Source organism: Mycothermus thermophilus (genome assembly GCF_041956435.1).
Source record: "Mycothermus thermophilus strain CBS 625.91 unplaced genomic scaffold VTJ04scaffold_4, whole genome shotgun sequence".
NCBI lineage: Eukaryota > Fungi > Ascomycota > Sordariomycetes > Sordariales > Chaetomiaceae > Mycothermus > Mycothermus thermophilus.
The window spans coordinates 3540568-3556433 of record NW_027191430.1 but is presented as its reverse complement, the minus strand read 5'-3'; the positions used below and the strand labels follow the sequence as shown (position 1 = coordinate 3556433).

At 55.7% G+C, this 15866-nt stretch overlaps 7 protein-coding genes across 7 annotated transcripts; 3 read left to right on the top strand and 4 right to left on the bottom strand.

The window, feature by feature from the left end:
- Positions 1 to 488: 488 nt before the first annotated feature.
- On the top strand, positions 489 to 1463 carry VTJ04DRAFT_7005 (uncharacterized protein; the record flags this gene model as incomplete). Its single annotated transcript, XM_069365286.1, has 1 exon — positions 489 to 1463. One exon carries the CDS (start codon positions 489 to 491, stop codon positions 1461 to 1463), a length of 975 nt encoding a protein of 324 aa, XP_069219027.1.
- A 558-nt stretch (positions 1464 to 2021) lies between these two features.
- Positions 2022 to 3250, bottom strand: VTJ04DRAFT_7004 (uncharacterized protein; the record flags this gene model as incomplete). The annotated part of the gene is made up of 3 exons (XM_069365285.1): positions 2022 to 2556; positions 2652 to 2760; positions 3007 to 3250. The coding sequence occupies 3 exons, from the start codon at positions 3248 to 3250 to the stop codon at positions 2022 to 2024; spliced, it is 888 nt and encodes a 295-aa protein (XP_069219026.1).
- Positions 3251 to 5471: 2221 nt separating this feature from the next.
- Positions 5472 to 6079, bottom strand: VTJ04DRAFT_7003 (uncharacterized protein; the record flags this gene model as incomplete). The annotated part of the gene is made up of 3 exons (XM_069365284.1): positions 5472 to 5739; positions 5802 to 5979; positions 6028 to 6079. 3 exons carry the CDS (start codon positions 6077 to 6079, stop codon positions 5472 to 5474), a joined length of 498 nt encoding a protein of 165 aa, XP_069219025.1.
- Positions 6080 to 6204: 125 nt separating this feature from the next.
- On the top strand, positions 6205 to 7721 carry VTJ04DRAFT_7002 (uncharacterized protein; the record flags this gene model as incomplete). The annotated part of the gene is made up of 2 exons (XM_069365283.1): positions 6205 to 6289; positions 6427 to 7721. 2 exons carry the CDS (start codon positions 6205 to 6207, stop codon positions 7719 to 7721), a joined length of 1380 nt encoding a protein of 459 aa, XP_069219024.1.
- Positions 7722 to 8700: 979 nt separating this feature from the next.
- VTJ04DRAFT_7001 (uncharacterized protein) lies at positions 8701 to 9470 on the bottom strand (the record flags this gene model as incomplete). The annotated part of the gene is made up of 3 exons (XM_069365282.1): positions 8701 to 8810; positions 8891 to 9263; positions 9450 to 9470. The coding sequence occupies 3 exons, from the start codon at positions 9468 to 9470 to the stop codon at positions 8701 to 8703; spliced, it is 504 nt and encodes a 167-aa protein (XP_069219023.1).
- A 1805-nt stretch (positions 9471 to 11275) lies between these two features.
- VTJ04DRAFT_7000 (uncharacterized protein) lies at positions 11276 to 12677 on the top strand (the record flags this gene model as incomplete). The annotated part of the gene is made up of 5 exons (XM_069365281.1): positions 11276 to 11287; positions 11370 to 11719; positions 11788 to 11916; positions 11979 to 12477; positions 12543 to 12677. 5 exons carry the CDS (start codon positions 11276 to 11278, stop codon positions 12675 to 12677), a joined length of 1125 nt encoding a protein of 374 aa, XP_069219022.1.
- Positions 12678 to 12982: 305 nt separating this feature from the next.
- Positions 12983 to 14193, bottom strand: VTJ04DRAFT_6999 (uncharacterized protein; the record flags this gene model as incomplete). The annotated part of the gene is made up of 2 exons (XM_069365277.1): positions 12983 to 13982; positions 14042 to 14193. 2 exons carry the CDS (start codon positions 14191 to 14193, stop codon positions 12983 to 12985), a joined length of 1152 nt encoding a protein of 383 aa, XP_069219021.1.
- Between the last annotated feature and the right edge of the window lie 1673 nt (positions 14194 to 15866).

Genomic DNA, 15866 nt, shown 5'->3' with positions numbered 1-15866 from the left:
AAATGGAATCTCTTACGGGAGAGAAGTAGTATAGCTCAATCGATTTGGGGGAATAGATGAATCTATGCGGTTGAAACAGCCTGTAGGGGCCTGGGTTTGGGGAGTTTAGCTTGGCCTTGGAAAGGTCACAGGTGAGAGCGCAGCTCGATCGCGATCGCGATCGCGATCGCGGACCCCGAGGGACAGGGAGGAGCGATAAGATAAGGCGGTGTACCCACACACACGTCCGCGGTGCGGCGATCTTCAGTCCGGGGACTCGAAAAATTCGCAAGACGGGAACCTGGAACCGGCGGGGATCGGAGTCCCTGGCTCCATTCTTCTCCCCTCCGTCCCATTGTCCTTAGTGCTGTGTGTAAGTTGGCAGCCATTCTTTCCAGAGTTGGATTCATCCCCATTCTTCAGCACACTAACAACAGTAGCCCTCGGCGCCGACCCTTTCGCATCATCCGAACCTCCACAACTCCCGACACATCCTCTCTGGCGCTTCGATGGCGCATGCTGCTGACTCCTCATCCGGCTCCGAGAGTCCGTCGACCGCGGTCAATGGCTCAAGGAGCGACAAGACGAGGAGTAAGAGCAGGGACTCGATCAAGAAACGGTCGCGCGATGCCGACGACAAGAACCCCGGTCCCTCCGGTCCCAACGGCGCTCGAGTGGTCGGAGAGCGCCGGTCAAGCGTCAGCAAGCCCGCGCGAGACTTCCGAGACAAACCGGAGCCGTCGCCGAAGAAGAAGAAGAGAAAGCTATCCACCACAGCCACCCTAAAGGAAGTACCGGGGACGGAAGAGGCAGGCGAAGAGTCGACCCGGTCGCCGAGCCCTGTCATCGACTTCGACGGCTTGAGCCGGCCTAGCGTCGGCACGCGCGCACGGCTGGAGGAAGATGAAGCGCAGAGGGAGCTCCGGCTGGAGCGCATGAAGGGCGCCGTTAGAACGCTCCTCGAGTGCATCGGCGAGGACCCTGACCGCGAGGGTCTGCTGGCAACCCCTGAGCGCTATGCCAAGGCCATGTTATACTTCACCAAAGGCTACCAGGAGAACGTTCGCGACATCGTCAACGGCGCCATCTTCCAGGAGGGCCACAACGAAATGGTCATTGTCAAGGATATCGAGGTGTTCAGCATGTGCGAACACCATCTGGTGCCCTTCACCGGCAAGATGCACATTGGCTACATCCCCGCGAACGCTGTCATTGGCATTTCGAAGCTGCCACGAATCGCCGAAATGTTCGCCCGCAGGCTGCAAATCCAAGAACGGCTGACCAAGGAAGTGGCCAATGCCATCATGGAAATTCTCCAACCCCAAGGTGTTGCTGTCGTCATGGAGTCGAGCCATTTATGTATGGTCATGCGCGGCGTTCAAAAGACGAGCAGCACCACCATCACCAGTTGTGTGCTTGGCTGTTTCGAACGGAAGGAGAAAACAAGAAACGAGTTCCTGAGTCTCATTGGCGTCAATCGCTGATGAACCCGTCTCGAGTTATAGCTTCATTGCCACGATTGCTGGATCGGCGTTAACCCCAAGGAATCCGAAAAGGAACGTTTCCAACCCAAAAAAACAGTCAGCGTTTGCTTCGTGCCTATGGAACGGGGATTGGGAGGAGGTGGCTGCTTCTGTTGTTTTTCTTCTGCATGCATCTGGCGTTCGGGGTTAGGAGATGGGTAACAGCATGTTTCTGGTGATACATTTGGCAATTCGGGCTCACAAGGATCTCAACATCGGGAGGCTATCTCGTTCTGCATCGGGGGCGCACGGTATGGTCATTCAACACAAGAACCATGTCTAAACGTCAGCATCGGCCTGATCGGCCTCAAATGTATGAGCACTTAAATGTACGAGGCAGGTACGTTGGGAGTACCTGACCATCTTTTCCTCAACTGGCCCTCTTCGTGGTCTGCTTCAACTGCCACATCCTTCTCTCAATGGTTGAATTCGAGTCACATTCCTGTCTCAGGACATGACGCCGTGGCAATATGAAGCATGGCTGGAGTAGGATGCGTCTGTATCGGATGTTCATATCTGCTATATGACTCTCCTCACCACCTTACCAAGCTCCCCCTTCTCAACGGCCTCCACCCTCCCCTGAACCACCTTCCAGATCTCCTCGGCGACCTCTTCAACCGATGGGCTCGCATCGATGACGTGCAGATCTTCCTCTTCCTGACGGAACCGGTACTCGGTGCCCAACAGGGGGTGGGTCGTTGGCGGCGGCCCGACGGCAACCTCCTCCTTGGGCCCAACGGAGCCCTCCTGGGGCAGGACGGCGGACGCATCGATCTTGCCAAAGCTAAGCCCCCAAAACAGCTCGCGCACCCGGCGCTGCATCTCGGCTTTCTCGTATGCCTCGCCGCCCCAGCCACCGCGAGCGCGCGCCTGCGCCTCGTCCAGGTCCAGGAAGAGGACCAGGTCCGGCCGTGGCAGGCCGACCTCGGGGGCGCGGGCCCAAGACAGCGTCAGGGACGGGTTCTGCTTTGCAGCCGAGTAAACGATGCCGCTGTGGTAGTAGCGGTCACAGAGTACGGTGACGCCCTCGGACAGGAGCGAGGCAATGGTTTTCCTTTGTTTTGTTGATTCACCAAGTCTCAATAAGGGAACAACCAGGCATGGGACGTTGGCAAGACTGGAAAAAGGGACCAAGGGATGGTATCATACGCTGCCTCCCACCGGTTCGCGCTGAACAGCAGGTGGATTACATGGTCGTCCATGTCAAGTTGACTTTTGAGATACGAGTCGATCATCTGGCCAATCGGCGTGGTACGGTCTTTGGGCCTCCCCGCCAGAGTTGGAAGCCCCGTCAGCATATCATATCCATCATCGCGGTGAATCTCACTAAAGCGCAAAAAATGGCGGCTTGTCTCTCTCTCTCTCTGTTCCGCTGCCGTCACCACCGCCTTCTCTCCAGTGACCTCGCAATGACCCAGCCCTCGGATCACAGGCGCATCCCACCACGAAGAGCAGCACTCAAGCTGCGAGTGTAGTAGGGCACGGCATAGCACGAAATACGTACCCGGGAAGCGCATCACCTTCACTTTGCGGCCCATCTCCACAAAGCGCTGCTCAAGCAACTTGACCTGGGTGGTTTTGCCGCTCCGGTCCAGGCCCTCAAGGACGATGAGAGCACCCCGGGCCACCGGAGCGGCGGCGGCGGCGGCGGGGGCCGAATCGGGCACGGATGACGACGGGTGCGGGGCCGCAACGGCGGGATTGACGAGGGCAGAAGCGGCCGCGGCCAGATCGTTGATCGAGGCCATGGCTACCGGCGAATCAAGGCAGTCCACACATGAAACGGCGTTCGCGGAGAGCTACTGCGGGAGAGCGAACAGGTTTGCTTGGGGAGAAAAAAATGAGGTGGCTGGGCCAATTGATTTTGTTTTTCCAGGTTTTGTTGGACGATATCGAGATGCGGAAGCAGCAAGCAATGTGAGCAGCCGATTCGATGTGTGTGTGGGTGTGTGTGAAGTAGGTCGTTCACTTGTACCAGATCAAGTCACTGGAGAAGGGGGGTTGCCGCAAGGCTGTCGCGGGGCACAAGCCGAGCTCAAGCGGGGCATCTCGGGCTGGGCCGTTAACCCTGGTTGGCTTGGCGCCGAGCATTCGGTGGGACACTGCCAGCTGTCACTGCAGGGGTGGGCTGATGCAAGTTTTTGGCGGGCATTCCATTCCAGCAGAGATCAAGCAGCGCCTCCGAAGAAGAGATGCGGGTTTTGAAAGGAGCTGAGAGCTGATGGTTCCAATGTCGCGACTGCGCTAAGTTGACGATGGTAATAGTGTAAGTCCGGATGTCTCTCCATTCCTTATCTCCCCGTTGCATGAAGACGTCGACGTCACCTGAGCATGGAAACCAGCAGGAGCATACTACTACATCATGGGATCAGCCGTGGGCTCGCTGCCCAAGTCGGCAAACGTCGAGAGTGGGGTTAAGCTTGAGGAGGGAGCCGGCTAGACAGATCCGTGTCACCCCGGCTGCCGTTATAAAAAGAAAAGTTACCAGATCCAGCTTTCTATCTGGTGGGTCATAAAATGACGCTGGATGATGTCGAGAGCATCCAGCGAGGTACGTGAGGTAGGTAAGTAAGTACGGATAGGTCTCGGGGCCTCGGTATGTAGCGAGGCATACGCCTACCTCTGGTTGGTAGGTAGCATGGCTTTTGAAGTCTGTTCTGATGGAGGGAAAATGAGGGGGGAACTTAAGGTATCCATCCATCACCCGAGTGCTTAGGCGGGAGCCGGGGAAAATCAAGCAATCCTTCCAGGTTCGGAGACCGTTTGAAACGCCAACAACGGGTATGTCCAAGGCTGTGCTCAAACAGGTCGTGGGAGAGCCCCGCCTGGAGAAGGCGGTTCAGTCACTGAACAGCCGTCATTCGGACTGGCTGACCAGTCCCGGCTTGCTGCGCCGCGGTGGGCGCCCGGAGTTGGACGGACTTGGATGTGCTCAATCTCCGGCTGCTTGGAACGACAGCAGGTTGGTCAATCCCTGAGAGAGTTGCTACCACTCAATTTCTGGGCCCGGATTCAGTTTCCATCCATCACTGGGTGCTGCATCTTGTGCCTGGCGACGGTGACCCGTCCCCTCATGCAAGGGAGACGGGAGTTGGAGACGACGACAGAGGATGATGGTTTCGCTGTCTCGATGCGATCTACGCTCCCTCGCCGCAGGGTGGGGCCACTTAACGCGACCCTGGGTCACGCAGCGGCACCGGACGCTTGCCAACGCGATGATTCGCCGTTTGTCTTGCCAAGCGGCGCACACCGCGTCCGGGCGGGGCTGCGTCCGTGGCTGCCATTGGCCATCGTGTGGAAGCCCGCACCGGATTCTGCGAATCGCTGTGCTTGTCTGCCCCGATGGCCATGCAACCACTTAAGCCAGACCCAGCTTCGTGCGTGCCGTCTCTGTCTGATCTTGTCTGGTCTCTTCGACGACAGCTTGGAATTCGCCGGCCAACTTTTTGTCTCTGCTGGGGATGTCCGGGACCCCGCCCGAGATGCGGCATGCTTTCCTGTGATTGGGACTAGCCAAGGTACTTCGTAGATACTTACGGTTACGAGGACCTCCGTATAGGTACGGCGTACCGAGTCCAAGTACAGAGTCAGGTAGACGTAGACGTTGAGAACACACCCCTCTCGCCGTCTTACAGAGCCTTCTTGGCCTCTGCTTGCTCCCTTCGTGAAGCAGCCCAATCTCGACGAGCGCTGCAAGCTGCATCTGTCTGCATGCCCCCCCGCCAACCAGCGTCGGGCGCACTCCCTTCCCTCGTTCCCACATGTTCCGTCTGAGACCTGTGATCTCGGGTGCCGTTCATTTGCCGTCCGCTGCCATCCGCCATCCCGTGCAGGATGGGCGCTGCGCACAGAGAGGGAGCATTGCAGACTATCTTGGATGTTGCGACGGCACCCTCGGCCGAAATCCTTAAAATACCACGCCGTCCCCCTTCGTCCTGTCTTCCTCCTCCTCACTTCCTTGTTTCTGTTTCATTCCCAGAGGGCTTCTTCACTTCCCTTTCTTCCAGGTTGATTGACCTCACCGCCCTGCTCCTCGTTTCGGGTCAGTGCGGCCCTGTCCCTTACACCGTCATCCAGCCAGTCATATCTTGTCGCGGGGAAACTAACGCGCGCATCTTCAAGACAGGAGTCGAACTTGGTCGCTTCTTTGATTCTCCTCGCCCAGTCTTGGTTCTTGCTGCCACCAACACGCACTTCCTCCTTCTCAATTTGATCCTTCTTTTCTTTTCCCCTCAGCCTTGGACGTAACCTCGGTTGAGGCACTTTTCAGACCTGCATTGGCCATTGGCGCAAGCATACGTCGAGAAGCGCGTCAGCCTCTCTGGTCGCATTGACAATCGCGACAAGAGACCACTTCTGCCGGCCCACCGTTTCAGCAGAACCGCCCGCGCGATAAGAATCGCACCCTCCCCAGCTTTTCGCTCACTCGCCTCAGAAAGTCCGGGTGACCCCGCTTCTTGCCTCTTCTTTCGCTCACCTGAGCGTGTTAAAGGTTGAGTGTCTCACCACTCAAATACTACCTGACCCGGCACGCGCTTCATCCCCTCGTGGAGAACAAGCCGGGGTGTTTGGATCATCGGTTTGTGGAGTCTTGACTAGGACCCCAGCCTGATTTCTTCTCCGTCCCACAACAATATCGCGTCAACTGCGCGATCACTTCCACCTTTTTTTGTCACACGCGTCGACATTCAATTTCTACACCATGGCGACCCTCGCCCGACAGCCTTTTGCGCCGGTCGATAGCGCCCGGTTGAAGAGCCTAGCCAGCGTGAAGAACAGGCAAAATGGTATGTCGCACTCTGCACACCGCTTCTGCATCTCTGTGTTCCCAAGTGTCTCAGTCCCGTCTCTGTAACCGCGATCCCGGTGCTTCTGGCCGTTTTGGCCATTTTTTCTTTGCGACTTGGTGCTAACCATTTCCAAGCCCTCTCAGCGTCTCCCGTTAAGCGCAAGGCCTCCGACGTTGATGATGTCGACAACTCGGAGAACATTGCCCCAGTGCTCTTTCCGAAGCGGTCCAAGGGTACCGACCTGTGGGGCGGACTGAACAGTTTCATGAAGCCGTCCACCTTCTCCCTCAGCACCAAGCCGACCACGTCTTCGTCCATCCTCAAGGATGTTACCAGCCCAGCGAGCAAGATCTCCAACGCGTCCCGGCCACGGGCTATCCTGGAGCCCAAGTCTCCGACGGCCCGCCTGAAGGCCAAGACGGCGGCGCTCTCGCCATCCTCGCCACGGACAGCGCCTGCCGGCCGATCCCCTCCGCGTAGCACCAAGCGAATTGGCATCCTCTCTCACCGCATCTCGCGCCCCGATCCCCCGTCATTCGGCGGCGCGTCTATCCCGTTCTCTCTGGACGCCGCGCTCAAGGGCACGATCCCAAGCTACTCCGGGAGGCTTCGGGCCAACAAGGCCAAGAGTCAGACGAACGCCTCAACCAGCAGTGCTCCCGTCGACTTCTTCATCCCAACGCCAAACGTCAAGTCGTCGTGGTGCTTCGACATCCACGAGGACACACCCGAGCAAGAGATGACCAACCTCCTCCAGCACAGCACCTGCACTCTCGACATTAGCAGCGACGAGGAATCAGAGAGCCGTGCGAAGCGCGACCGCCTCGAGGGACGCGACAAGGAGAACATCCCGCCGCCCGAGGATGTCAGCCAGACGTCCCTGGCGCGCGGCGGGCCGTCTTCCAGTCGCGGAACCGACGCCGTCGACATTGACGAGGACGTCCTCCTCCTCAAGGGCCGCGGGCCGCTGGCCGAGATGAACGTGACCGACTTTTATGCCCCCGGCTGCGACAGCTCGAGCGTCTTCATTATCCCCGGCGATGAGGAGGATCCTGAGGCTGTGGTTGGCGAAGCTGAGGCTGCTGCTGTTGCCGCGGCGGCGGCCGAGGCCGAGCGGACTGATGCCCTGTCGGGTCTGCCTGCTCTGCCTGAGGATGGTGAGGAGGAGCGCGAGTGGTTCGAAGAGGACGGGCATGCCGCCCCACATGTCAGTCTCGCCGATGTTGACAACGTCGATGTTGACGACATCATGGGCGATGGCAGTCGGTCAGTTCTTGAGGCAGGCCTGGGCCCCGTTGAGGGTGCGGACGAAAGCTTTGAGATTTGGGAGAGCAACAGCGCCAAGGAGGCTGGCAGCGCTCCTCCCTCCCCAGGGCCACTCGCTGATGACGATGTGGCCTCGCAGGGAGGCGAGTCTGATGTGCTCTGAGCTTGATGGCGCAGTTTATGTTTCTCCTTTTTCTCCAGTACTTTGTATGCCTTGGGTTTGGTCGGCTCGGCTCAGCAGGCTCTACGAAGGTATGGTTAATATACCCCATTTCGGCGTTGCTCCTGACAGGTAATGAATGAAGGGATGGGTTGGGTGGCGTTTGGTCTTTGGGAGTTGCCGGGCGGAATATGTCGCGGGAATGAGGTTCTGTCATAACTTCGGACTGGATGAGGTACACGGTGCTGGCGGCGTTCTGGTTCAATTGTCTATAGTTTGACTTTCCTTTGTGGTAAATTTCAGTGACATAATCATGATGTAAACCTCACCCAGCCTGCATTATAGTGATGCTGTCTCCGTACACCGAATGGTCTCCGCATCCTTCATGGCCTTGATCCTTCCAGCCCTTTGACTTTTTAATAGTAACTTACAAAGCGTTGTCGATCATTCATCATTACCATCCTCGCCTTCCAATCGCTTACCAAAATCTCATACTGATGGAGTTTCTCGCAAGATCCCGAACCAACCAACCCAGATCATCCTCTCTTCCTTCCACCCAACTGAACCAACCACCCACGGTTACCGGCAGCCCGCCAAGGATGAGAGACACCCCGATACTGCGCGAAGAGTGAGAGGAATCGCCATACCCAATAACCAAGCGCCAAACTTGCCCCCGACCGCTCGAGCTGTTGCAAACTCGCATAACCCGCCGCAGCAACCAGGTTGGGTTGGCCCCAAGACTGGGACCCGAAGGCGGTCGTCATGCGCTTCGGCGGAAATGCCGATATTGTAGCGCTCTTTTGCATCAGTTCTTCCTCCTCCTCCGCCGCCGCCGCCCTCTCCTCCAGGTAACGGTGTTGACAACCCGTCACCGGATGTGGTCGGCTTCGGACCCGCACATGGCGCCGCCACTGTTGAGTTATTGACGGGTGTGGACGATCCTGTGGTTGTCCCTGACGTCTGGGGTCTCGATGCTGATGGATCAGGTGACGGCGAAGGGGGTCTCCTGAGTGGCGACGCTGTCATGGGAGGCTGCAGCGGCGGCGGCCTTGAGAGGAGGTCCAGCTCCTCCTTGGTGAGTAAGTGGTAGGGCTGGGGTTTGAGCGGTTGCTTGTGGTTCTGGGATTCGTTCTGCGGTTCCTCGGGAGGGACAAGACGGACTGTGGGCGTACCTGGGGTGGGTGGACGGGTTTCTGCGTCAGCGGCAGAGAAAACCATTGAGTGGGGCCGACTTGGTGGCGCTGAGTCGAAGTGCGTGCTGGCTGGCCTGGAAGAGAAGCCGGCGTGTTCGGCGGGGCTCACGGGCGTCCCGGGCCGGGAGGAACACGCAGAGACGGAGTAGGCATAGGCTGCCGGCCGTGGAACAGGCGGCGGCGAGGGCATCCGCTGCCGGTCGTAGCTCCAGCGGTCAGCCAGCACAGTGGGACGACTGCGCTCATCATAGTTGCAAGACCCCGAGAGGGTGGCGGCTGATGCTGATACCGGGCGTGGCTGACGGGTGATTTGGCGGCTCGGAGATGGGGAAGGTGTCCGGCTGTGTGGCCCCTGGGGCAAAGGCCGTTGTCCATCCCACGAAAGCCGTGATCGGCCGCGTAAGTCAAAGGTATAGCTTTCCGCTCGTAAATGGGACGTCTGCCGGTGTGGTCGATTTCCGCTGAGGTCGTGGTCAATGATGGCATCAGGGTGATCATGCCGCCCTCCATCGGCGTCCCCCTGGGATCGGGAACGCACGCGTTTCTGTGGTGCTCCCATTTGCTCACTGGCAGATTCTGGCGCACATGAATGCTGCAATTGAATGTCTCGTGCCACATCCATGTTTTACATGTGTCGACCGCGATGTCGTGTTGCCTTGTGAGGTGTTTCTATGAGCTTCGGGATGGGAAACTGAAAATTACCATCTTCCCATGGTCCTTTGACCCGGCGAACGAACCCACAGCGATTGAAGTGAGCTCCATCCAGGCAGTGGAGAGTTGCATCCCACCCCACTATGACAACCAGGATTGTAACCTTTAACCAACCCGCTCGGATCCCCTCATTCTACTGGATCTTACGAAGAGTGGGCAGCAAGTCATGACAATGGAGACGGAGTTTTCCGAAGATCCACCACATCTCCTCTAACACCAGGTACGCTTGTCTCCTGTCCGAGTCATGACTATCATCTCACACCCTTGCCCAGGTCGGCACTCACTCGATACCCATATTACCTCGAATATCCATGTTCCCGATGTTATAGGTAGTAGTATCATTATCTTAGGGTATGGAGGATGACAGTCAACCATTGTTGCAGAGATCCCTATCTGAGATCGGGTCCGCTCTTATAATTAAAGGCCCAGCCCGCAGGCCAACCACCTGTGTCCACCACCTCTTGGTTTCAGCGACCCCCGATCCCTGGTTGCGCGTAGAGAAGCACACAGCGGGCGAGTTTGTTATGTCAGTGTTATAGTCTCGCTCTCTCTAAATGCTACGCATGTCTTCGTTTGCGTTGTGATGCATGACGAAATATGGTTCAGCAGCCTCACCGCCGTGCCGCGTCATACCCAAGTCCTAGTTCCAGTACCGACAGGTTGGGCATCTACTTATAATTCATAAGCCCTTGCATCTTGCATCAAATATCAGCTCCCAACGATCGTCAACGGCGCCAAAGCTGTCTTTCTCTGCGTGGAGCCATCCACCAATCCCGGGTTTCGAATGGCATGCACCTCCAGCTCAGCCAGCCACTGGACAAAGCCGGCCCTATGAGCAAGCCAGATCATCTGCGTACTTGACCTAATGCAACTGTTGCATGCTGAGGATACACAATTCGCCTTCGCCAGATAACCAGATAGGATGGGACAAATAATTAGCAGAGGTCAGCTTCAAAAACTCAGATTACATCCCGTAGCTCGTTCTCCATATCCCTTGGGGCCTGCCCCTGAGGTACTTGTAAACATTTAACGTTTTCCAATCCCCCTACCGGGATAGAACGTCAGCCTGGACGCCTTTGCTCTTACCCCCGATTTCCACCCAAGGCCATCATTGATTCCTTATTATTCATGCACAATACCTACCTCGAGAGCGTTGTCGACTTATCAATCCAACCAACATGTCAAGAGTGGCAAAGATTGTGGCTGGAGGAGTAGTCGCCCTTTTAGTCCTGTCTATTTTCCTCTTCTCTCTTATCCGTCGGTTAAGGCAATGGCACCGTCTTTCTCACATCCCTGGGCCACGTTGGGCTGGTTTCTCAAGGCTCGCCTGGCTCGTTCCGCTAAGCACCAGCGGCAAATACACCACGTGGATGCGGGATATTGACAAAAAATATGGTAGGAACCAGAAGGAACAACCGGCTCTCCTGCTTAGCATCATCCTACATAAGGTTGTTAACACTGGTGTCAGGCCGCTTGGTGCGTGTTGGACCGAAAACACTCGTCACGTCCGACTGGAGGTACTGGAAACGAATCATGTCTGCCGAGTCTGCATACATCAGATCAGATCGATACGCCGGGTTTCGTGTCGATCCACGCAGAGACCATGTGTTTTCTACCACCGATGAACGCCAGCATACTCGGCTGAAATCTATTATGATTCATGGGGTGCGTGTTTTGGATCTTTTTCGGCTGGCCCAAGACCCCTTTGCATGTGTATACGTTGCTGACCTCGTTGATATGTTCACAGTACACTGGGAAGGAGGTTGAAGGCTTCGAGGAGAAGCTTGATACCGAGGTTCTCTCATTGATCCATCTGTTGGAATCGAGCTATATTGCGTACAACAAGCCCTTCGACTTCGCTCGCAAAGCACAGTACTTCGCAATCGACGCTATCACCCACATAGCTCTCGGAAAGCCCATCGGTTTCCTTGAGACAGACTCCGACGTCTACAATTACATCGGCTTCTTTGAGAAGCAGATGGCGGTTGTGGGATTCCTCACAAACTTCCCCGGTTTCACTCGCATGTTCGCCTGGCCAGTGTTGAACCGGGCGATACCGAAGCCCACAGACAAGGATGGGTTGGGCAAACTTATGGGGTATGAGATTCGTTCTCCCACGCCACTTTTTGTTCTGCCCACTTCTCTAACCAAGCATCTTGGGGCAGAGTTGCCAAAGAAGCCGTTACTGAACGGTTCGCAACGGGCACCAATGTGCACCAAAAAGACATGTTGGGCTCCTTCATCGCCCGGGGTTTGACCCCGACGGAGCTCGAGGATGAGCTCATTGTTCAAGTGTTCGTCCTGTTCCCTTGACCCTGTTGTTTATTGTTAGCCGGTGATCCTGACCGAGACAAAGGGCCGGCGGCACGGACACATCAGCCACGGTGATTCGGAGCGCCACCCTGAACATTGCGACGAACCCACGAATCCACCGCAAACTGCTGGAAGAGATCGATTCGGTCCCCCCTTACCCAAAGGACAAAATTATTGACGACGCAACAGCCCGAGGCCTGCCCTACCTCACTGCCATCATCCGAGAGTCCCTGAGGTGGCTCTCTCCGGCCATCGACATGTCTCCCAAAGTAGTTCCCCCGGAGGGTGACGTGTGGAACGGAGTCCATATTCCTGGTGGCACCCATGTGGGCTGGAACGCCATGTGCATCATGCGGGACCCGGAAGTGTGGGGAGAGGACTCTGAGGAGTTCCGTCCAGAGCGATGGCTCGAGGCCGTGTCGGACCCGGACAAGCTCCGCGATATGGAAACAGTCGTCGAGTTGAACTTCGCGGGCAGCAGCAGATACGAGTGTCTTGGCCGAACTGTAGCCTTGGTGGAAATCAGGAAAGTTCTCTTCGAGGTAAGGTCCCACGGCTAGCCTTCGCGGTAATAATACTGAATGCTAACGTCATCGAACCTGAATAGCTTTTCCGGCGGTATGAGCTTGTTGTGATGAACGCTGGGAATCCCTGGACCTCGATTGAATGGAATCTGATCAAACAATATGACTTCTGGCTCAAGGCATATCCGCGCAAGAACAGCCCAAGCATTCTGCCATGAGAGAGTGGCAAGTAACCGTCATATTATTGCAATAGAATGCTCTCCTCAGATCTGCAATCATATGATATGATGTGATATTGGTTACCACAGAGAAAAGATGGAACAAACTCCCCGTTTGCTTGTCGTAAGATAGGTAATTAATTAGGCATCTAACAATTGAGGTTACCAGACCTCTGGGTATCTGATGTAATATTGATAGTTAATTACATGACCATGCTTTGCAGTAGAGTATTAAATATGAAGATTTCCGGCTTTCCGTCAGCGGTGATAAAATTGAACCATTGTCGTCCATCCTTGTAAATGGATCAAACAACGGTGTCCATGGCCTGAACTCCAGCATCCCTCCTCTCGGCGTTCATCAGCTCCTTCACAATAGCTAACCCTTGGAGTCGATCTTCCAATTTCGTGATGTCCAAACCCCATGCCTGTAGAAATGGCGCCTCGCCGCGATAGTTGACGTGAAGCCAGATCCGTTCCTCCCGCGTGTGATGGACATGTCCTGCGACTTCACCCCTTCCTCGAACTCGAGTCTCAGGTCGAACGTCGGAAGGAGAGGGCGATGCTGGCTGTAAGCTGGGCTGTCGATCTATTCCACTGCTCTTTGCCTCCGAGGGTCGTTCCTCAGATTTCTCCCTCGCGGGACTATCAGCCTCGCTCTCCGGGGTGGGAGGTGGAGAGTCGAAGGTAAGAGCCGAGAGAAGCCACTTGTCGCTTGCCCCCAAGGTAGTAGAGTGAGGCGGACTGGAAACGCTTGACTGCGACTCTTGGTGCCCTTTCCTCTTGACATCTGTAACCATACGTGACGATGAAACGTTTCTCGATGCCGATGGCCTCAGAACAGAGTTATCCTGAACTGGAAGGCTTGGAAGGGGCTTCCACACCGAGGCCTTTCTCTCCAGAGATTTACTCGAAGACGAATGTGGTGATACGCTTGGGCGCTTGGCCCGTTCTGAGGAAGGCACCCGGAGCGGCGCCGGTCGGAGGTTTCCATCCGATTCCGGGAGTGGATGATGACGAGGGGATCCGGAGCGGTGAAGCCGGGTGTTAGCCTTCGGCAGTGGTGGTGGGCTGTGGGCTTTGCTGTTTCCTTCCGGGGGAGTGCTGTAAAAGTCGAGCCACTGCGTGACGCGACTATCAGTCGAGGCGGCCCGACTTCTTTGTGTGCGTACTGGTGCTGGGGCTATGAGCGTGGTGTTGGTGGCAGTGCCTTCAACTTTCGCCTCCTCGATGCGACCCCCTCCCAAGTGCGTGATGTTGGCTTTGAGGCGCGAACCTGAGGCATTGAGCCCAGTCGTTCGTGTGGTCCTGAGCTCCAGTCAGAACACAAACATCTTCCCCAGTACATCCGATGGAAGAGCAAATACCTGCTGGTATTGGATCGCTTTACCCATGTCCCCAAGCTGGGCTTTTTTTGCAGAGGCACTTTCAAGGACACGGATCGTCCTGCCAAGTTGTCAATGGCGGACATCAGCGCTTCTGTGGTCCTCAACTGGCTAGGACGGACGACTGAGAACATTGCTGCTTCAGACGAAGCATGAGGAAAGCCGTTCGTTCTGTCCACAGACTCGTGGATTGTCTCCATCGTGTCCTGGCCAGACAAGCTCTCAGGAACTGACTTGGAGCAAGGCGAACAGTGACTCTAGGTACTCCGTCGCTAGGCAAAATGTTGTTGTCGTGATATATAATCTTGGAGTCACGGCGATGATGGCGAGTTATAAGAGTCTCATGAACAATCTCGTTTCCATTATTGAAGGTCGAGGAATCAATTCAAGGTATGTCGGTGACACAGTTGAGGGAAAGATGAACAGACATCGATGTTGTCCAAATAAATTCCGTCAATGACATGCCTTTCAGGGGGCTGCCGAGCAAACTAGCCACGATGCAAGGCCTGAGCTCCAGGCTCGTTGAACAATAACGCCTTTCAACTCGCGGACTGGCCAGTTCAGGTTCATAATCCAGTAATATCTCCCATCGTTTTTGCTCCCAGCGAGCCTGGTTTGCGACAAAACCAAGTCCAAGTGAATTGAGATCAAGGGTCTTGGCATAACGATTGGATGATGGGTTCGCGCAAAGAAAACTGAAACATCACCACCAGCATGAGACCCAGGGCCAACCAATGAACGGTGTTGTCCCTCGCCCACCCCTGCCTTGTCGCAGCAGAGCCAGACCATGCCTCCAGGCGTTCCACTGTCATCAATTCTTTTTGCTCAGGCTGTTAATACCTACCTGAGGTATGTCAGGTCAGCATTGGAGCCCGAAGAGACGAGAAGGCGGGCATCTTCCCAGACGTGATGCACCCACGATAGATATGCACAGAGAGGAAGGCCAAACAGGGACTTAGTAAAGATCGGCTCCGGTTGGATTGGCCATGGGCTTTCGCTGCTTACGCAGTCGAGAAGCTGACTAATATCCTGACCTACGGTCAACGAGACGAGGCATTCCCCATAGATGCTCATGGAGCCGGGTAAGTATTTCCTCGTTCCACGAAGTCACTGAAGCAAAACAAAGAGCGAGGAGGAAGACATATTTGCATTTGCCATTGATCATTGACATACTGAGCTCTGAATCATAACAAAGGGAAAAAAACGCCGCCTATTGCTATTCATGTTTACAAAGCAAATCCCGACATTGCCCGGTGACCCAGATCATCCAAGCCTTCGAAACGAAGGAGGAGTATTTCCGTGCCACCAAGGCTTGATGGTTGACAATCTATCCCACCATTTCCAGTTCCGCAACCAGTTCCCATACCAGAGCCAAAACCATTCCCGACTTGCACCCAAACGCCTCGTCGTGTTGTTTGGTCGCCCACAGAAACCACGAAGCTCCTGCCAGACAACCGTCATCAAGAAGAACAGCTGAAATGCCAACGAGGCCAGCATTGCCCAATCTAATGCGGTACCGTCGCAACCCGAAGTTGATGAACAACCAGATGATGTAAGTGCCAGTGCAATCCCAATCCAGAGACCCGAAGCAAGAGAAGACGATGAAAGTGCAGAAGAAGGAGAAGAAGCAGAAGGAGAACGAGAATTCGAAGATGCGTTATAACTTGAGCTAACAAAGGAAATGGTACACGGTCCTTGCGGTTTCGTATCGCGTATCGGTTTGGTCGCCCCCGTTCCCATCTTGGTGATGGTAGAAGGAGCAACCTTGGCGTCGCCGCCCACCGGTACCGACACATGGAACCTGGAC